Source organism: Ursus maritimus, unplaced genomic scaffold, assembly GCF_017311325.1.
Source record: "Ursus maritimus isolate PB19 unplaced genomic scaffold, ASM1731132v1 scaffold_32, whole genome shotgun sequence".
NCBI lineage: Eukaryota > Metazoa > Chordata > Mammalia > Carnivora > Ursidae > Ursus > Ursus maritimus.
This window is the reverse complement of record NW_024425786.1, coordinates 432,094-451,891: the sequence shown is the minus strand read 5'-3', so window position 1 is coordinate 451,891 and position 19,798 is coordinate 432,094. Positions and strand designations below refer to the sequence as shown.

Below are 19,798 nucleotides of genomic sequence, written 5' to 3'. Positions count from 1 at the left end.
GGATCCGATCCTCGCTGCCTGTGGGGAGGGAGCAGCCTGCATGGCACGCCTGGGGCACGCATGTACGTGCGAGCACACACTCGGCGCACTGTACCTGCACACACAGCATGCGTGTGACGCGTGTGCTGTGCACGGCCCCTGTAATCTGTGTGCACGTGGGCACACGTGTGCCGCCCTCACGGTCACCTGCCTTTGCTGGCACCTCACGGCGCTGTGGCCCCCGTGGGACAGGGCGAAGCTGCAGGCGCAGGGCACCTGGCATTAGACACCGCTCTTTGGGCCTGACATTGGGGTGCTGGAGAGCATGCTGCCTGACAGGAGTCCTTCTTCCGTCCCACCACTGCTGCACCACAGGGCGGCTCCCACGCACAGGTCTTCTCCTCCCTACAAGCTGTGCAGTTGCCCTCAACCCAGCACCTCGGGTCATTCTGTTTTCTCGCCCGTAAAGTGGGGATGACGACATGGACCTTGGTGGCGGCTCGGGGGGCCAAGCTAAAGGCTACACAACACAGACAGGCCGCATCCCGCTGCCCCATGCTGGCCGGGCTACGCCTCACGTCCCTGTGCTGGACACTGCCCCGTGAGCCTAGCAGTAGGGCCTCAGCCCCGTGAGGTCACGCCCCTCCTCCCTTCAGTAAGCAGCCGCCTGACACACCAAACACCTCTGCCCTGGAGGGCACTGCCTGCTCTGAGTGGCGTTTATTGATGTCGGAACAGACCATCACCCGATGACACTTTCCAGGGTCTCTGCAAGCCGACGCGTAGGCGCAGCTGCGGCACGGTGGATACGGCCCCCTTGGCATCGAGGGGCCCCGGCTCCCAGGGAAGCGCCGGTAGAAGCCAGGCCCCCGAGCGCTGGGTGACGGCTGGCCTGTCAGCTGGGCACGTGGTCCAGGCTCTCTCCATGTGCCATCTCATGAGTCTCTGTGGGGCAGCAAGGGGCAGGGAGGAGGGAACACAGTCTTGCTGGACGACGGGGAGTGAGAGGCTAGCCCTGGACCGGCAGAGCTGTGGACTCCGCAGAGCTCTGGGCTGTGCTGTGCAGACTCACAGGCAGCTGCTGGGGGGGCACCCGGCTGACGGGGTGGCTGCAGGGACAGCTGATGAGAGTGCAGAGAGAGAGGCAGGGCTGGCCTTCGCTCAGGGCTTCAGCTCCCGGCTGCTGCCCAGGGGTTCTATCCCTGTCCTGGGGACGGCCAGCCCCGTGTGGAGGAGCCTGGGGGTACCTGGGTACAGACACCGAGGTGGACCAGGGGGGTACAGACACCGAGGTGGACCAGGGGTGGACAAGCACCTGCAAATATGTTTGCTGGCAGCAGGAGGAAGTCTCTGTGCCACCTGTGACTTTGTCCCACTGCACGACTTGGCTCGCAGGCAGGGGGCAGCTTCTCCGGGTGTCCCGTGAATGCTGATCCTGCCCCTTACCTGCCCTGCCTTCTGCACCTCACCGTCTAGGTGAGGCCTGCTGGGACACATGTGTAACTCAGCTGAGGGTAAAGCAAAGACGCCTTGGGCAGAGCAAAGTGAAAAGGGAGGAGCAGAGGCCAGGGCCCGCTTTCTCTGGCACAGCCCTCGTGCCGCAGGCTAGAAGCACAGCCCGAGTGGGCCTCGCTGGGCCCGTGGCTCTGATCAAGCTGGGCTAACACGGGACAGTGTTCTTCCCATTCCTGGCGCACCCACAGAGCTCCACAGTGGGACTGATAGGAGCTGGCTGCCCCAGCCCAGCTCTGGAGCGGGGAAACCTGCCCCACGTGGCCCGCTGGCCCTTAGGGCAGGTCCAGCAGAGAATGCTCAGCGTAGAGTTTCTGGGAGACATTGTAGACACGCTCAATAAAGGGCAGGGCTTCGCCCAGCATCTCCACAGCCTGCTCTGGGGACCCCACGTTCATGGCCTCCAGGAAGACCTTGCGTGTGGGCAACGTACAGAAGGCCACGGTGACGGCCCGGCGGATGATCCAGGGGTGGTAGGCAGCCAGAGAGGCGTTGTAGGAATCGGTGCAGAGCACAGCTGTGCGGGCGTCCTCGGGGCTGGTGCGCAGGCCTTCCAGGAAGAGCTGTAGCCAGCGCAGGGCACGGTGCAGCCGAAGCACTGTCCGGCAGCCCGAGTCAGGGTGGCGGGAGCGCCGCTCCAGGTCCACCAGCTGGTTGCCCACCTCGTAGGCCACCATGGACTGCAGGCTGCTGTAGTGCTCCCGCTGTGGGCCACTGCGCAGACGCTCCATGACCTGCAGCTTCGCGGTGACGTCCTTAGAGACGAAGGAGAAGATGGCGCCCAGGCTGTTCAGGAACCTGCTCGAGGGGAAGCAGGAACTGAGCCTGGGTGCAGGGGAGGCCGCGCCCCACTTCCCGGGGCACATGTCCCCCTGTAGACAGGGGTAGGAAGGCTCGGTGCCGCCGGCCACGTGGTGAGTGAGAAGGGCTGACCAGCCCCAAGCGGGCGGGAGCTGGGTGCGCACGGTGTCCCCGCAGCACATGGGAAGCGTGGGGCCCCGCAAGGCAGTGCCCCCCAAATGTACCTGACTAGCCCCCTCCAGCCGGCGAGGTAGTGGTCCAGCAGCACCTCCTCCTTCTCATTGAGACACTGCTTGAAGCTGACTAAGACGACTTTCAGGTTGAAGTCCGACTCCAAGCCATCCATATCTCAAGCGCACTGAAACACACAGGTGGTTAGGCTGGTGGGCTGTCTCCCTGTGAATCAGCTCACTCCCTGGGTCACTATTTCAGAGTGGGGGGCAAGAGCAGTCAGAAAGCAATGGCTGGGATCCGGCCGACCCCACTGAGAGCCCACAGTGGGCCCCATCCCTGGGTCAGCCTCCTTCTCCCCAGGAGCTTACTTCCCTCTGCCTGGGCCACATGCTCTGACACAGTGACCTGTGTCACAGATGCTGCTGTGCCCTGGGCCTGGAACACCTGCCCCCAGATCTTAGCATGCCCCTCCTTGTCACTCAGGCTCGTCAGAGCACTCTGCTATGTCCTATCTACGGCACACATCTCTACTCATGCTTCCTGGCTTATTTATTGTCTCTCTCACCAGACTGTGTCTCGTTTTACCAGCTGGAGAAACATCTGCTGAGTCTCTGCCCAGAGCCAAGTACCCTTCCAAGGTGGATGCCCCATGAGACAAACAGCCCTGCCTATTAGGGCGATATTCCTGGAGAAAGCCAGAAAAGTCCAACATGGTAGGTAAAAAAAGATAAGTACCACGACAAAAGAGACAGTAGAGCGAGTGGAGGGCCAGGAAGGGTGGCCAGGTGGGTTGGGCCCTTCTTTGCTTTTACTGCTACATCTGGGGCCAGAACAGAGGCTGCAAGGTCAGCACTGCCTGACAGACACGGATCTTTTCACCCCTACTGGGGCTGTACGGGTGCCACACAGAAGGGCAGCTGAGCCAAAGCCCTTCTACATCTGAAGACAGCCATAAGGCCCTCCCCCAGTCCCAAGGAACCTCCTGGAAGCGCCCTAGGCGAGTCCTGCCCTGGATTCTGCTCACATTCATACAGTCACTCCATAAACATTCAAGTGCCCACACACTGAATGGGTGCCCCTGGGCAACTCAGCCTCTGCCCTCCTGGGAGCCCAGGGCCAGCACTGGGGTTGCGCTCTGACGGTCCCTGGGGACTCAGCTGCATCTTACCACCCAGGATGCCAGGAGCATCTGATGGCGCCTCGTGGCTGCTGAGGCCCTGGAGGCCCCTGGCATTGGCAGAGCTCCCAGAGGTGAGCTCACCCTGTCTTCAGGTGTGGGGACAGTTGCGCCTGGCCTCAGGAAGACGGTGCTCCAGAGACTTCCGGCACGCCCCTCCCCTCTCTCAGGGCCTACCTTCCATCCACTGAGCAGATGGTCTCTGAGGTCTTCAGGGCTACCTTCCTGGACACCAGACATCCTGTGGGCCTGGCCTTCCTGTCTAGAACCTGAGCCAGCAACGCAGAGGAGCTGCTGGGAGCTTTTCAGAACTTGCAAACAACAGGAAGGACACTGGCTGTGCAGCCCGGGGCAGGCAGCCTGCCAGCTCTGGGGAGGTGATGCAGGGCACCACCAAGGCTCCCCGGTCAGCCCACAGCCCCAAGGTCAAGTCTCGGCAGGAGGGCTGCCTGAGTGCCCGCAGCTCTCTGGCTGACGGCAGGCTGAAGGCCCCCAGGAGAAGAGGGCACCCACCCTGGCACCCCAAGCCCAGCGGGTTGGAGTGAGGCCCTGTCCAGGAAGCCCTACAAGTCTTGCTCGGGAAGGGAGCTCCAGGTGGCGCCGGGTCGGTCCCCGGGCTCGGGTACAGCGGGGCCCCAGTCCTAGGCGGGTCCCACTCCAGCTGAGGCCCAGGGATTAAGCAGGGGCCCGGCGTCCGGGGCGGCGTGGGAGCCAGGTCCTCGGCCGCCCCCTCCTGCTCCTGGCCCCTTGGCGATGCCCAGGCCCACCTGCCCAGTTCGGTTGGGCTCTGCTCCCCCGCCACGGGCCGGAGCCTGGCACCCTCCCGCATACCTGGGCCGCCGCCGCTCACCTGAGCCGCCGCCGCCGCTGCCGCAGCCGCCGCCGCGGGACCCGCTGCCCCGCCCCGGCCACCTCCCTGACGCCGGGGATTGGCTGCCAGCTACCCAATCCGGGGATTGGCTGCCAGCTACCCAATCCGGAGGATCGACGCGTGGGCCGGCGTTTCCGGCGGGCGCACCGGAAGCTGACCCCATTGGGGCTGCGCCTGCGCGGTACGACGCAGCGATCCGGATCCGGCGCGGCGGGGGTCCCGGGTCTGTGGTTGTGGCCCGGCTGCAGTGGTTCTGCCGGCTCGGTGAGGGCAGAGGCTACGGGTCCTGGGAGCGCGCCCGGCAGCATGCCCGAGATCAGGGTCACTCCCTTGGGTGAGTGAGGCGCGCCCGGCGGCCTCGCGGGCGCGGGGCCGGGCGGTGGTCTGGGGACGAGCCGCGGGCGCGCAGAGGGCCGGCCAGGTTCGCGGAGCCCCCGGCTCTCGGCAGCGGAGGCCTCGGGACGGCTCGGGGGTCGGCCCGCTGCTGTGCTGCTGCGTCCGCAGCTCTCCTCACCGTGCAAAGAGGGTGGGTCCGGACGCGGGCAGCTTCTCCTGGGGTCCGCCCTCCGGACGCGGTCCCCGAGAGCCACGGGGTCTCCGTTCTCGCTGCGCCGGCCTCTGTCCACATGGACTGGTGCCTTACGTGGCCTTCGCTCCCCGCCTCGGCTTTCTTCCCCCTTGTGCATCTGTCTCGCCCCCGTTACCCGCAGCTTCCCGTTTACCTAGTGCAGCCATCCGCTCTCACAGTTCAGCCTTACTGCATATCTGCAATGTTGTTGTTGTTTTTTAAAGAAGCTTTGCATTTTGTGAAAGATATAAACGCACCCTTTTGAAAGCCCAAAGAGCGCAGAACACCGTGAAGGAGGAGAGGTCACTGAGAATCCAGGGTACCGGAAACAGCTGGGGTTATCATTTTGCATTTTGGTGGCCAGCCCTCTAGAGCTCTCTGGGCATTCTTCCTGCGCTGGTGCTCTGTGCTGTCCCAGAACCTGCCTCCTCCACTGGGCCGTGTGTGGGGAGCATTTTCCTGTACAGATCTCCCACACAGCTCCATATCCTTTCTCGTGGTGTGAGCTCTTCGTCACATAGGCCCCATGGGATGGTCGTGAGTCCTGTTGGGAGCAGGGGCCAGTGTCTAAGAGCTGAGCTGTGGAGTCCAGAAAACCATTCCTGGCCCCATGCGTAGGAGCCATGTGTCCATGGGCTGATCCCATGACTTCTGTGCCTTCATGTCCTCTGTAAAGAGGGGCAGCCCTCCCCTTCCCCCACGCAAATGTCTGGAGGGCCTCTGTGCTGGGCACAGTTTTAGGGCTACAGGTTCAGCAGGGAGCGGACGGCTGAGACCCTGCCATCGTCCTGGTGGGGCAGAAGCAGGCTTATGAGAGACCTCCAGGCCACTGCCTATGGCTGGGCTGCTTGAAGCACATAGACGAAGCTCTTGGCTGGGATGACCCACTGTAGTCATGGGTGACTGAAGCTTCTGAAGGACCAGCTTGGGTTCTGCTCTGGGCCACCTTGATGTGTGTGGTGCTAACAGAAGGTTCAGGTGGCTGGCAGAGGGAGGCTTGTAGGATCAAGATGGAAAGCAGCTCATTTGCTGTCATCAGGCCCTGCAAGGCTGTGTCCCTTTCTTCTTGGGCCTCCAGACCCCAGCGGAGGTGGGTGGGATGTGCCCTGCTGGGGCTGGAGGAGATGGGTAGGGCTTGAAGTTAGGAACATGGATAGGACTCAGCTTAAGTTCTGGGCTGTGGGTGCCCTGAGGGGGTGTGGTGGTGGGCCATCTGCACTCTGGCCGCTGTAGTTGGTCATTGTTGGACAGCTGGGGCCATGTCTCCCCATGGCCGGCTGAAGCTGCACAGGTGTCCCTCTGCAGTGACACCACCTGGACGTGCTTGATGCCTTCTGCGCATGGGTCCTGGGGGAGAGGGCCCCATAGCCCAGATGAGTTTTCAGGCAGTTGAGTTTTCAGGAGGGGTGGTGATGCCCTGTGGAGTGCCGGCTTACCCCTATTAAGTGCCAGGACCACAGTCCAGCACCTGTTACACAGCCCCTGGCCTTTGAAGGTGCCAGTCAGCCGCAGCAGGTGGGCTGCTCCCTCGAGAGGTGAGGGTCTTTTTCCATCTGACGTAGGTGGTGGTGGCAGGGCCTGAGGCTGGAGGTGTAGTGGGGGAGGGCATGTGGTCTAGAAGTCGCTCGGCAGCCTTGGCACTTTGCCCCTTCCCTGCACATTTCCCTGACCTGTGTGTAGAGGGGGTGGTGGTGGTGCTTCTGTGTCACACTTCATCTGCACAGCAGCCGTGGGGGTCTAGTTTTCCCAGCCCACCGAGGGTTCTGCGGGGCAGGGACCCAGAGTTCCCAGTGGAGGTATGAGGCAGGTGGCTGAGCCTTGGTCTTGGGGCTGGGGCCACGGCTTGCAGCAGCAGGGAGAGGAACATGGGGGTGGCGGCACCTCATCCCTCTTCCTTTTCAGGGGCTGGCCAGGATGTGGGCCGAAGCTGCATCCTGGTCTCCATCGCTGGCAAGAATGTCATGCTGGACTGCGGAATGCACATGGGGTTCAATGATGACGTGAGTCCTGAGGGAAGGTAGCCTGGAGGGACCTCATTCAGCCTGCTCCTCGTTGCTATTCTCAGCGGGATCCAGGCATCAGAGCCTCAGACTCTGACCCACGGAGTAGGGAGTTTGGGCAAGTGGGCAGTGGTAGGAGGCAGGTGGGCCTGGGGTCACTGCATTCCCTGGCAGTGTCCCCACCATCACCAGTTGACAGATGGGATGCCCTGTGTGGAAGGCTTGGTCTGTACCAGAGCAGGGGCTCTTGGGCTCCTGTAGAGTCATATGGGGCAGCTCAGTGCTCCCCAGGCAGGGCTTCTGGCTTGGTGACTGGTGCCCAGCACTTTGACCCCTCCCTGTGTGCCCTGAGGCTGTGAGCAGTTAATGGTCCTGGTGTGGCTGGCCAGGCTCAGCCTGTGCCCTCGTTCCCCACTCCTGGCTGCCACTCTCTGGAGTGCTGGCAGACCCAGGGCAACCGTGTTCTGACCCTTTTTCTTGGCTTGTCAGAGGCGCTTCCCTGACTTCTCCTACATCACCCGCAACGGCCGGCTGACCGACTTCCTGGACTGTGTGATTATCAGGTAGGCACCTGTCGGCTGTTAGTGTTGTGTGGGCTCACAGCTGGCCCCACCCCGAGGACCCTCAGGGCCCAGGAGAGCCACTCAGGGCCCAGGGAGGCTGCAGGCTGTGGGGCGTTGCAGACCCCCGTTTTGTTCTAGGTTGCTGGTGTGGCGCCCCCTCTGGGCTGCCCCCCTTGCCTCTGGACAGTGGTCCTGGAGGCCGTGCACTCGCATGAGGTTACAGTATTCACGGTTGCTCCTTGGTGGGCTTTGGTCAGCGCCGTGGAGCCAGGGGGCACACTGTGTGGCGTGTGCCTATTGGCTCTGCCCCAGCTACCCCAGGAAGACGAGGCTGTGTTAGGGCAGCAGGCCCATGGCAGGGAGCCTACTCCCCCAACAATGCAAAGATGGAGCATTTCCCATGTGAGCCCCTGGGCTACTTGTCAGGCCTCCTCGCTCGGCCTCTCAGCAGCATTTGGCAGCAGTGACTACACCCTCCTTGCTGGTCCTCGATGCTCACTGATCTTGCTGTACATTCCCGTCCACCCTGCCCTGACGTCCAGACTCATGGTCTGGCCCCCCTGGTGGCAGTCGACCTCCCCAACCTGGCTGAATGGGGCTTCTGCTTTCCTCCAGTTCCTCACACTCCACCCAGATAGTCCACAGTTTTCGGGATCCAGTCCTTTTCCTGACCCTGACCTTTGCCCTGTGGCCAAATGACCACAGCAGCCTCCTGCTGGTCTTCCCCCCGCATCCTGCAAGCCAGAGGATCTGCCGACCCCATCCTCAGCTGCTCTGAGGCTCCTGTGGTCTCAGTTCCTTCTTGGACATGGGCTTCACACAGTGGGTCTGCTCTACTCATGGACACACAGCACTCTGTTCCCTTTGCTCCGGTGCCTTCCTGCTGTGGTTCACATGCCGTGGGGTCTTCCTGTCCATCCACCAGAGATGGTCACTGTCCTGGTGCCCTGTCCCCTTCTTAGCTACTTTCCATTACTCTATAGAACGTGTGCCCACGTGACACAGCATTACCTCTTTCATGCTCACTGCGTTATCGGACATTTAGATTCTGAGTTCCAGGAAGGTAGTAGATTTTATCTCTTTTGCTCACCCCTCACTCTGGTACTGAGGACGGCATCTCATACACAGTAGGCAGTCAGTGCACAGAAGAACGAATGGGTGGAATGACCATGAGCCTCTGCTGGCGTGGAGGGGCTGTGGGGGGCAGGCTTGGTTGGGGAGCAGTGGCCCTGGGCTGACCTGTGTTGCACCCCCAGCCACTTCCACCTGGACCACTGTGGGGCACTCCCCTACTTCAGCGAGATGGTGGGCTATGATGGGCCCATCTACATGACCCACCCCACCCAGGCCATCTGCCCCATCCTGCTGGAGGACTACCGCAAGATTGCTGTGGACAAGAAGGGTGAGGCCAACTTCTTCACCTCCCAGATGATCAAAGACTGTATGAAGAAGGTGGTAGCTGTCCACCTGCACCAGACGGTCCAGGTCAGGGCCCCAGCACACCCCATCTCACTCTCTGTCGGGTACTGTGGGGCTACCGGGAGGCAGCCTTGGGCAGGCACATGGGGTCAGTCGAGAATCAGGGTCCCAGCCCAGATTCAGGCGCACACAGGGCAGCGTGCCCAGCACCCATCAAGCATGTGGGACCTCTGCTGCTCACCCAGCTGTGCGCCTGAGTGCGTCTGAGAGGGTGTGCCGGCCGGGGTGGTAGGGGCAGAGACTGGACCGTGAGGTTGGCAAGCCCCGAAGGGCAGCCAGTACTGGGCTGTGGAGTTTGGGTTTTGACTCTGACTGTTTTGTGTGGGTCAGCAAGGAAGTGAGGGGTTCTAAGCAGGCAAATGCCATCAAATTGGGTAAACTTTATCACGAAGATTAGAGATTTGTCTGTTTCTCCGTAGAGTCAGCGGAGTTTGCTTGTTACTGGTTACCTATGTGTTTCCAGTTATTTCTGGTTGAACTTCTTGTCAACACGAAGTATGTGTGTTTATCTTTAATAAGACTTTTCCCCTGAAAGTCTGTGTTTCGGCTAACGCCACACCATCCCCACCACCCCCACCTTTGGTTGTTTGCATAGTGTGTCTTTTCCATCGTTTTACTTTGAACTTTACTGCGTCATGTTTTAAATGTAGCTCTTTTAAGTGGCATGTAATTTGGTTTATTGTTTGCTTGTTTTTTGTGGGTTTTTGGCATGTGAAAATTTATTACTATTATGTTTTCACCATCAAACTTAGGATCTGGGTTTTCCCTTCTTGCCTTTGTAAAAGGCCAAAAGAGAGACGTTGGCTATTTTGACGGTCTTAAAGCAAATTCTAGGAATGTCTGTGACAGCATGACCTTTGTGACCAAATCTAGGAACTACAGCTTCATCATTTTCCTCAGTAAACGTCAGACAACCGTCATTGGGCACAAAGGCTGCGGGGTTTTTTTGCCATTCTTGATCAGCTGGACCCTGACACACTTTCTGATGGTAGAATTTGGCTATTTGGCTTCAACTCCTACGTCTCCCAGCACAATTCCCTTTGCATGGGAGCGCCTCCAAAAGCGTTGGCCTTCAGGGCTGTGCCCACGTGTGTTTTCTCACACTGTTCATAATGTCACTTCTGATCTCATCGGTGGCTGTGGGGCTTCCTGGCAGTACGAGGACTGCAAGTCGTGCCCATCCTGCCGGCGCCACGGGCCAGAGCAAGAGAGGATTTTGTTGTTGTTGCTGTTAATCTATCCTGATAACTTGTCCAGGCGGAGCATTTGGACTCCACATTTAATAAGAAAACTTTGAGTTTAGCTCCACTCTCTTACTATTTGCTTCCTATTTGTGTTGCCTGTTCTGTTTTTTTTTTCTCTTACTGCTTTCTTTGGATTGATTTTTTAAATTTATTTTTTTTTTAAGATTTTATTTGTTTATTTATTTGAGAGAGAGAGCAAGTGAGTGAGAGAGAGAGAGATAGAATACTAACGGGGGGAGGGGCAGAAGGAGAGGGAGAAGCAGAAGCAGACTCCCTTCTGAGCAGGGAGCCCGACACGGGGCTCCATCTCAGGACCTTGGGACTGTGACCTGAGCCGAAGGCAGACATTTAACCTACTGAGCCACTCAGGCGCCCTTCTGTTTCTCCTTTTATTTGGTTAGTTATTTTATATTCTTGTAATTCTCATAGTGATAGAGTTTACAAAATGCATCCGTGACAACAAAAATCTAAGGTATTTGGAGGTTTTGCCTCTCGATAATGCAAAGGTCTTAGAACATTTTATTATGTGCCCTTGTTTTAGTTTGCTCAGTATATATGAAACCTAGGGGGACATCATTACTGATACTGATGAGGTCAGCTTTGCTAGGCGTCATCTCTGTATTTACCCTCTCTACTTCCTGTGTTCTTCACTTGTCTTTGCGATGACTTACCTTCTTCCCGAAGGACACCCGTATGGATCTGTTGGCAGTGAATTTGCTTTTAATTGTCTGCAGATGGCTCTGCTTCACCCTCATTCCTGAGGGACTTTTTCGTGACATGTGGAATCCTAGTTTGGCAATTACTTCTTCTCAGTACTTTGAATGTTTCTTTCTATTCACTGTTTGAAAGAGAATCTTTAGTGTGAGGCTGGTTGTAGGATTATACCCTTTTCTTTGGATTTTGGTGGGTATGCTGTGATGGACCTGCATGTTGTTCTCATTGAACCTGTCCGGGTGTGAAGCCTCGTGGATTTGTGGCCCGATGTCTTTCATCTGGTTCTTCCAGTGTTGCTCCTGCCCGTTGTCCTCCTCCAACCCAGGGCCCCAGATGGCAGAATGTGAGGCCTTCTTACTCCAGACCTTCCCTCGTGCATTTGTCTTTCTGTGCTTTGTGCTAGACAGTCCTTTCTGTGTGTTTTACTGCCTTACTACTCTTCGATTATATATAGCATGCTGTTAAATTCATCCATTCATTTTTTTATTTGGGTGATTATAGCTTTTGGCTTTAGCATTTCTACTTTTTAAGATAATTTCTAGTTTTGTGGTCAACATTCTTAAACTTCTTTTATTTCTCTGAATATATTAGTCACAGCCCTCTTAAACTCTGTGTCTGAAAACTCTAGGAGCCCTGAGTCTGCTTCTCTACACTGTTGTTTCTCTTGTTTTCCATGCTGGTGTCTCATCTCTTGTGTCTGCTTGCTTTTGGTTGAGAACTGGACATTGTGAGAAACAGGAAATGATGAAAGGCTTGGAACCATGTTCTCCTCTTCTGCCCTCTGCCTCCCCAGTGTCCACCTCCCTGGTCCCTCTGCCATACTCTTCAACTGACCACCTACCTAGCATAGCCTGAAGACCTGACTCGAGCCCTCTCCTCTGTAGGTGGACGATGAACTTGAAATCAAGGCCTACTATGCAGGCCACGTGCTGGGGGCAGCCATGTTCCAGATTAAAGTGGGCTCAGAATCTGTGGTCTACACGGTCAGTGGAAGCACTTGGGGCACAGGGGTACTGCTTAGCCAGGGAGAGGAGGCACCTGTTTTACTGTGACATTCTTTGCCAGGGTGATTATAATATGACCCCGGACCGACATTTGGGGTGAGTAGGCTGATGTGTTTCTTTCACCCTGTGGGGAGCAGTGATGCTTGTGGCTATGCTGGGTGCCTGGGCAGTTCATGCATTGGTTTCTGCCACGTGTCCTCTGTGCATGGCAGAGTCTCTTCCTCCGGTCTCCCCTAGTGTGCTGCTTGCCAGAGGGTCCAGGGAACCTGTGGCTGGGGTCTGTTTTGTTGCTCCTGGCCTTACAGCCATGTGGATTGTCCACCTCCGGCCAAGCCCACCTCTGTTACAGAGCTGCGTGGATTGACAAATGCCGCCCCAACCTGCTCATCACAGAATCTACCTACGCCACGACCATCCGGGACTCCAAACGCTGCCGGGAGCGAGACTTTCTGAAGAAGGTCCACGAGGCCGTGGAACGTGGAGGGAAGGTAGCTGGTGCAGGCGGAGTGCCAAGCAGGGCTCTGGGCCACGTGCCCACCCTGACCATGCTACACAGTCCTTTGGCCACTTCTGGCATGTCAGGAGATGGGTGTTTTGTGTTCTGGGCATGCAAGGAGGAAGATTTGCTCAGCATTAGGAAGAAAAACTTCTCCAAAGACTAGTGGGGTGTGTATTCATCTCTCACTTCAGATCCCAGACCAGGGCTGGCCAGAGTATCCACTGTGGTCGTTTTTGGATAGATTGTGGCTGGGACCAGGACTTGTGGGGAGAGTGTAGGGGGCTTTACCTGTGGCTTGCAAAGGGCGTCTGGCTCTCAGGATGCCTGGCTATGACCTCTCAGTGGATGCAGCCTCTGACCATCAGAGCTACCAGCAGGGCCAGTCTTTATAGCAGCTGCTCCCTGAGAAGGCAGCCACAGGGTACAGCTGCCTGTCCTCTAGGATCAGATGTGGGCTTAACTTGGGTGGGCAGCACAGCCAGGGACTCCTGCCTCAGGCACCCTTGCCTTCCCCCTGCAGGTGCTGATCCCTGTGTTTGCCCTGGGCCGTGCTCAGGAGCTCTGCATCCTGCTGGAGACCTTCTGGTAGGTGCAGTCAGATTGGTTTCTGGGACCCCTGGCCTGAGTGGGCATTAGCGGGATGCCTGTGTCCAGCCCGGGAAGGTCCTCAGTTCAGCTCCAGGTAGAGCATAGCCTGTAGCACTGGCCCCTATCAGATGTAGTCAGGGTGCCTGGTATCTGTGGGGGTGCCCGCCCAAGCCAGGAGGCCTTGTCATGTTGTCCTCCCTCCACCCGCATGTGCTCTGTTTCCTTCTTCAGAACCAACATTTTAGGGGCGCCTGGGTGGCACAGCGGTTAAGCGTCTGCCTTCGGCTCAGGGCGTGATCCCGGCGTTCTGGGATCGAGCCCCACATCAGGCTCCTCCGCTGTGAGCCTGCTTCTTCCTCTCCCACTCCCCCTGCTTGTGTTCCCTCTCTCGCTGGCTGTCTCTATCTGTGTCGAATAAATAAGTAAAATCTTTAAAAAAAAAAAAAAAAAAGAACCAACATTTTATAGAAGGAAGTGGACTGAGGTGGGGGACATCAGGGAGTTGTTCCTTCCACCGGACACAACCCAGGCTGAGGGTGTGAGGGGTGACATGGGCCAGCCCTTTCCTGGCAGCCTCCTCACTGTGGTCCTGCACTGTCCACAGGGAGCGCATGAACCTAAAGGCCCCCATTTACTTCTCCACGGGCCTGACAGAGAAGGCCAACCACTACTACAAGCTCTTCATAACCTGGACCAACCAGAAGATCCGTAAGACCTTTGTCCAGAGGAACATGTTTGAGTTCAAGCACATCAAAGCCTTCGATCGAGCGTTTGCTGACAACCCGGGCCCAATGGTGAGGCCTGACCAGGAGGGGCTGGGGATGGCTGTCCTGTGCCTGTTGTAGCCAAGTCATGCCTGCCCCAGGGTGGGGCACCTGGGGCCAATGCTGACTGTCCACGCATGTGTACCTCCTCCATGTCCGGGACATGCCAGGGGCCTTGCCTGCAGGTCTCCCTCAGGGAGTGGGGTGCCGTGCTGGGGGAGAGACGGGGTGGGGTCAGAAGGTAGGGCCTGTGGCAGGTGCAGAGTCAAAAGGCTCTGAGGGCAGAGGAAGGGCTAGACTTGTGGCCAACACTGGTTCTTTGACAGGCGGGCGCTGCTGCGCTGACTGTCCCCATCCCCACCCACCCCCGCAGGTTGTGTTTGCCACACCAGGCATGCTGCATGCTGGCCAGTCCCTGCAGATCTTCCGGAAGTGGGCAGGGAATGAGAAGAACATGGTAAGAGGTCTAGGTGCTAGAAGGGCCTGTGAGGTTGGGCAGAGGTGGGGGAACAGGGGCTCTGCTTGGCTTGGGGACACTGCTGTTTGTCAGGACAGGGCTTGGCATCCTGGGCCCGTGTCTCACACAGGCAGCTCAGACTCTTGCTGTGTCAGCCTGTTGCATCAGGCAGTAACGTCTTCTGGCCTCCTGAGCTGATGTGATACTCAGGCCAGGTGGGCTTGTGCTGAGACTCCTGAGCCTGCCCGGGTCTGCAGTGGGGCCTGGGATAGGGAGCCGCTGGCAAAGGAAAGGGGCCATTAAGGGTATAGGTTCTGACAGGTAGGAAGGGCAGGGTGAAGAGACAGGGAGGAAGCCCCCTGAGGCGGCCTTTGGGGTGGGGACTGTGTTACAGGGTGGCTGCCGGCTCCATCCCTCCCTCCCCCACAGGTCATCATGCCTGGCTACTGCGTGCAGGGCACTGTGGGCCATAAGATCCTCAGTGGGCAGCGCAAGCTGGAGATGGAGGGGCGGCAGGTGGTGAGTACCCGCTTCCCCGGCAGCTCCCCCTTTTGGGTTGGTAGGGAGCCCTTGGAGCCTGCTGCTTGTGGTAACGGCCCATGTGCACTGTGATGCTGCAGTTGGAGGTCAAGATGCAGGTGGAGTACATGTCCTTCAGCGCCCATGCTGACGCCAAGGGCATCATGCAGCTGGTGGGCCAGGCAGAGCCCGAGAGTGTGCTGCTCGTACATGGGGAAGCCAAGAAGATGGAGTTCCTGAAGCAGAAGATTGAGCAGGAATTCCGTAGGCAGCCCAGGCATGGGGTGGGCTTGGGCCGATACAGGGAATGTGGGGTCTACCCATGGGTCAGCATGGGCAGGGCCAGATGGTCTAGACTGAGGCTCCCTGCTCCTCCCACTCTTGCCCAGGGGTCAACTGCTACATGCCAGCCAACGGTGAGACGGTGACACTGCCCACGAGCCCCAGCATCCCCGTGGGCATCTCGCTGGGGCTGCTGAAGCGGGAGATGGCACAGGGTACGCAGGGCCGGGCACACTGGGCAGGGGCAGGGCAGCGGCGCAGCTGGTGGACAGCTCCCATCACTGCCCCTTTCTCTGCAGGGTTGCTTCCTGACGCCAAAAAGCCCCGGCTCCTGCATGGCACTCTGATCATGAAGGACAGTGTGAGTGTGCCTGTGCTTGGGTGGGGGTGAGGGGTGCTCCCTTGCCCCCTGACCTTCCCCTGCCCCACAGAACTTCCGGCTCGTGTCCTCAGAGCAGGCCCTCAAGGAGCTGGGCCTGGTGGAGCACCAGCTGCGCTTCACCTGCCGCGTGCATCTCCATGACCCTCGCAAGGAGCAGGAGACGGCCATGCGGGTCTACAGCCACCTGAAGAGGTGGGTGTACCCCACTCCTGGCTCTGGGGGTGGTAAGCGGGACCCAAGGTGGGGGTCTCACTGTGCCTCCCCGCAGCATGCTCAAGGATCACTGCGTGCAGCACCTTCCCGATGGGTCCGTGACCGTGGAGTCCATCCTCATCCAGGCCGCTGCCCACTCAGAGGACCCAGGCACCAAGGTGCTGCTGGTCTCCTGGACCTACCAGGTGAGTTGGGCCGGGGAGCCCCCATTCCCGGGAGGTCGGGAGAGGCGGGGGCTGCCCAGGTGTGGTGGTTGGGGAGGATGCGATGACTGTCCCCTCTTGTATCTGGCTCTAGGATGAGGAGCTGGGAAGTTACCTCACGTCACTGCTCAAGAAGGGCCTCCCCCAGGCCCCCAGCTGAGGTCAGCTGGTCACCAGAGGGACCTAGGCTTTCATTCCAGGGCCGTGTCTGTGCCTCAGCTCTTCCCTCTGTGTCCTTGGATGTGGAGCCCACGGCTGCTCACAGCCCTTGTCTGTGAGGACAAGACCACAGTGTCATGTGTCTGCCCAACTGGCCACTTTTGGCTAAGGAAAGAAAGAGGCTTAAGGACTTGGTCACCCTTTATTTCTATTCGTGAGGCCCCAGGAGATAGGTGGATGCTCCTGCGGTATTAATTTCCAGTAAAAACTGAACCAAAGGCTGCGTGGATGTTCCCTTCTTGATACTCAGGCCTTTTTCCTGCAGTTCACCTGTGGCAGACCTGGGTGCCCAGGAAGCTGGGGACTTGAGGCAGGTACAGGCCAGCAGGAGGCAGGAGGCCTGCATGGCAGCAGGGCTCTGTGTGTCATGGTGCCCTGACGTCAGCTGGGCATCTGGGGGTGATCTGTGCCTTCCGTGTGGTAAACCCTGCAGGGCACAGGAGGGTTTCTGCAGAGTCTGGGCCTGGCCATAGGTCAACAGCTTCATCTGGGCTGCAGAGCCCCTGCCTCTCAGGCCCCTCCCTACTCCCTGAGGGGAACCCCCGCAGTCTCCCTCCTCTACTGGGAACTCGATCCTAGGGCCCAGGTCAGGAGGGGTCCAGGGCGTAGATCTTGGGATCCGGGTACCTAGGGGTCCAAGGCCCTTGGGTCTAGGGGTCCAGGTACCTTACTCCAGGCCTCCTACTTTTGGGCTGCTGTTCTCCAGCTGGAGATTTTTTGGCCAACCTGGGGCTTCCTTGCCTTCCCGCTGAACAGAGGCTGGATTGCCACCTGCTAGCAGGACAGGTGAGGGCTGCAGCTGTGCTGTCACCAAGAGCCCCTCCCCCATCAAGCACCCAGCCTTAGGACGGGGTCAATCAGTGGGATGCACGCAGGCACCTTTCAGGGCAGCGTACTCTTACCGAGTCTCCCGTATAGCACTGACTTGAGGAATAAGCCATGGGCTGGGGCCACACGTGCCTGGTGCCTGCCCAGGGGGTCCCGGCTTTCCAGGATCACCTTCACCTGAGCAGGCATCAAAGCCCCCAGCCCCACAGCCACCAGCACAGCTGTCATTCTCCGCACCTGCAACCCAAAGCCAAGACTGCCATAGGGGCCCAGCCCCTCAGGGCCACCCCCACCCCCGGGAGGCCCAGCGCAGAGCCCACCTGTCTGTACAGGAAGGACTGGCTCTCAAACTCCAGGTTCCAGAACCGCAACCTAGAAATACTGGCACTTGCGATGTCTGGCCCAGGGCAGCCCCCGAGTCCACACTGTGGCCCCGGACAAGGAGGCGGGCAGGGGAAGGGGTCTGGGGGATACTGGTTCCCACTCTCTTCCACCCCAGGGCTTCCACTGACCATCCTACCCTCAAGTGAAGCTGGTGGGAGGGACACTGTGAGTGGGAGGGGCAGCAGAGCCTTCTGGGGGCTTTGGCAATGGGAACAGGCCCTCCGATGGAGGTGCCGCTGAGGTGGAGGTCCCGGTGCAGGCTCTGCGGCAGCTGAGGGAGCTGAGCGTGGCCAGCTCATCTACCAGGGACCCAAGCCCCAGGCCAGGGGCTCTTCAGCTGACCATGCAGAAGTTCCTCCTCCATGCTGGCTCCAACGGGGAAGGTTTTGGAAGTCAACAGCTGACATCTGGCCAGAGGCCCCAGGGACAGTGCCAGGGGCAGCGGAGCCAACCCCCTGGCAGGTAGGGCCGGAACCACTGGCCTGGTGCTTCTCTTTCAGCAAAGGCTTTTCAGCAGCTGCCAAGATCCATGTACTAGGCAATGAATGCTGAGCTGGGCAGGGTAGGGCAGGGCAGGAACCCACCCTGGGGGGAGGGCACAGCTGTAGGTTCTTGGTTGTTGGGGCCATGCCACTCAGCTGACTAGTATCCCCCTGTGAGGAATGATGGATGCCCAGGGGGGTCCCCAGCCCCAGCTGTGTGCTGCGTCTGCACCACCCCTGCCAGGGAAGTTAAATCCAGCTTCCCCAGCCTCTGGCTAGTGTGCAGGGTGCCCTTTCTTACCTGTTCTCCTGGGGGAGGACAAAGGGGCTGCCTGGGTCAGGGGACACTGAGGCTCGGCGCAGTGTGCGCACCGAGCTAGTGGCCGGGCTGCCAGCTGACTGGAAGGCACTGAAGTCATGCGTCCCTAGCAGGTGCTGGGCAGCTTCCCGCATGGCACCCACATCCAAGCAGCTGCAGGGAGCCAGGTGAGTGGTCAGGAGGGAGTAGCCAGCCAGCTGGGTCTAACAACCCCTCCCACTCGCTCACACCCACACTCACCCTGCCCGCAGGGGCCAGCATCGGTTCCGTTCAAACACTGACAGCTGGTCAGGCCGGTGGCAGCCAGTGACCAGGCGGTACAGGTAGGTCCTGGATGTGGCTGCATGGCGGGCATGGAAGTCACTGGGTACTCGGAATGCCTGCAGTATCCTGTGGGAGCAAGATCAGGCACTCCAGATCCCTCCACCCACCCAAGCGACACCTTGGTATCTCACTCCCAGGGTTCTGTCCAGACACCAAGTCCTTCCTGACTTATGGCCTCCACGCATGGTGGACCAGTCTGGAGACAGCAGATGGGTGCTCACCGGATGGCCGGGTGCCTCAGGTGGGCGTTGAGAGCCTCTGCCAGGACCTCTGGGGAGAAGGGGGGCTGGCCTGAGCGGCGCTGGACGTCCAGGTGAGCCGCGTTGCATAGGGCATGGACCCCGGCATCCGTGCGGCTGGAGATGGTGAACTTGACTGGCACCACCGAATTCAGCCGCTTTGCAGCTTCCTGAGGGGACAGAGCCGCCTGGGGCGGGGTGGGCAGCGCAGGGCGAAGACCGGGCCGCAGAAGCGCGGGGGCTCCCATCTGCGCCGCCCTCGGGTCTCCCTCTTTCCATTCCGGGCGGCTGGCCGCCAGAGCTCACCTCCAGGTAGTTCTGGACCCCGACGGCGACGGCGCGCTGGGAGCCCCTGACGGCCGCGACCCCGCTGCGGGCGGAGGCGGGCTCAGGTTAGCAGACGGGGTTCGGGCCCTTCCCCGCCCTCTGCGGCCCTCCAAGGTCCGTTCCCTCCCCGGGCGTCCAGCCTGGCGACCAGAGGTGCGCGTCCTAAATTTAGCTCCCCCCGCTCCCACGTCGGGCGCCGGGACAAAGTGGGGGCCGCGGGCACGGATGGGAGGTCTGGAAGACGTACTTAAAGTCCGTGCCCAAGTACTGGAAGTACACGAGGTAGCGCGCCGTCACCGAGCCTGCTGCAGGGCCCATGGCCGGAGTCGGCGAAGCGCGGCCACACTCGGCGGGGTCGGGCTCGGGCTCAGCAGAGCTGCACGTGAACGCAGCGCGCGCGCGAGTGAGCGCGCGCGGGGGAGCAATGTGGCCACGCCCCCGGCTGCGCCCGCGCTCGCGCCTGCGCCTTAGGCCGCTAAGGGCGGGAGTGGGGGCGGGGCCGAACGAAGGGCCGCTAAGGGCGCCCTATGGCCGCTTAGGGCGGGAGCGGGGGCGGGGCCGAACTAAGGGAGAGGGTGCAAACTTCTCCGCCGCAGAGGAGCGCGTGGGCCGGATTCCGACAGCGGCGCCCAGGAGGGGCTCCCGCGGGCCTGCACTCGTTCGTCCACCCTCTCACCCGCTCA

At 59.7% G+C, this 19,798-nt stretch overlaps 3 protein-coding genes and 1 pseudogene across 7 annotated transcripts; 1 reads left to right on the top strand and 3 right to left on the bottom strand.

Moving 5' to 3' along the window:
- Positions 1-684: 684 nt before the first annotated feature.
- LOC103682050 (ceramide-1-phosphate transfer protein) lies at positions 685-4,554 on the bottom strand. 2 transcript variants are annotated; one of them, XM_040645605.1, is made up of 3 exons: positions 4,494-4,554; positions 2,517-2,650; positions 685-2,289 (listed from the first exon to the last, which is right to left on the bottom strand). In XM_040645605.1, exons 2-3 carry the CDS (start codon positions 2,636-2,638, stop codon positions 1,767-1,769), a joined length of 645 nt encoding a protein of 214 aa, XP_040501539.1. In that variant the 5' UTR covers positions 2,639-2,650; positions 4,494-4,554; the 3' UTR covers positions 685-1,766. The 2 variants fall into 2 exon arrangements, with proteins under 2 accessions (XP_040501539.1, XP_040501540.1); XM_040645606.1 differs by having other exon boundaries at positions 4,475-4,536.
- Positions 4,555-4,673: 119 nt separating this feature from the next.
- INTS11 (integrator complex subunit 11) lies at positions 4,674-16,430 on the top strand. 2 transcript variants are annotated; one of them, XM_040645601.1, is made up of 17 exons: positions 4,674-4,848; positions 6,985-7,082; positions 7,572-7,645; positions 8,902-9,130; positions 11,967-12,065; positions 12,148-12,182; positions 12,436-12,574; positions 13,106-13,170; positions 13,778-13,967; positions 14,311-14,394; positions 14,824-14,913; positions 15,015-15,177; positions 15,303-15,410; positions 15,495-15,556; positions 15,654-15,769; positions 15,846-15,975; positions 16,088-16,430. In XM_040645601.1, the coding sequence occupies exons 1-17, from the start codon at positions 4,821-4,823 to the stop codon at positions 16,151-16,153; spliced, it is 1,776 nt and encodes a 591-aa protein (XP_040501535.1). In that variant the 5' UTR covers positions 4,674-4,820; the 3' UTR covers positions 16,154-16,430. The 2 variants fall into 2 exon arrangements, with proteins under 2 accessions (XP_040501535.1, XP_040501534.1); XM_040645600.1 differs by having other exon boundaries at positions 4,675-4,848; positions 15,627-15,769.
- On the bottom strand, positions 9,821-10,516 carry LOC103682053 (annotated as a pseudogene).
- PUSL1 (pseudouridine synthase like 1) lies at positions 16,341-19,563 on the bottom strand. 3 transcript variants are annotated; one of them, XM_040645602.1, is made up of 9 exons: positions 19,363-19,561; positions 19,095-19,158; positions 18,771-18,958; positions 18,466-18,615; positions 18,208-18,378; positions 17,361-17,412; positions 17,115-17,277; positions 16,879-16,986; positions 16,341-16,639 (listed from the first exon to the last, which is right to left on the bottom strand). In XM_040645602.1, the coding sequence occupies exons 1-8, from the start codon at positions 19,431-19,433 to the stop codon at positions 16,880-16,882; spliced, it is 966 nt and encodes a 321-aa protein (XP_040501536.1). In that variant the 5' UTR covers positions 19,434-19,561; the 3' UTR covers positions 16,341-16,639; position 16,879. The 3 variants fall into 3 exon arrangements, with proteins under 3 accessions (XP_040501536.1, XP_040501537.1, XP_040501538.1); XM_040645603.1 differs by having other exon boundaries at positions 16,879-16,983; positions 19,363-19,558; XM_040645604.1 differs by lacking the exon at positions 16,879-16,986 and having other exon boundaries at positions 19,363-19,563.
- Between the last annotated feature and the right edge of the window lie 235 nt (positions 19,564-19,798).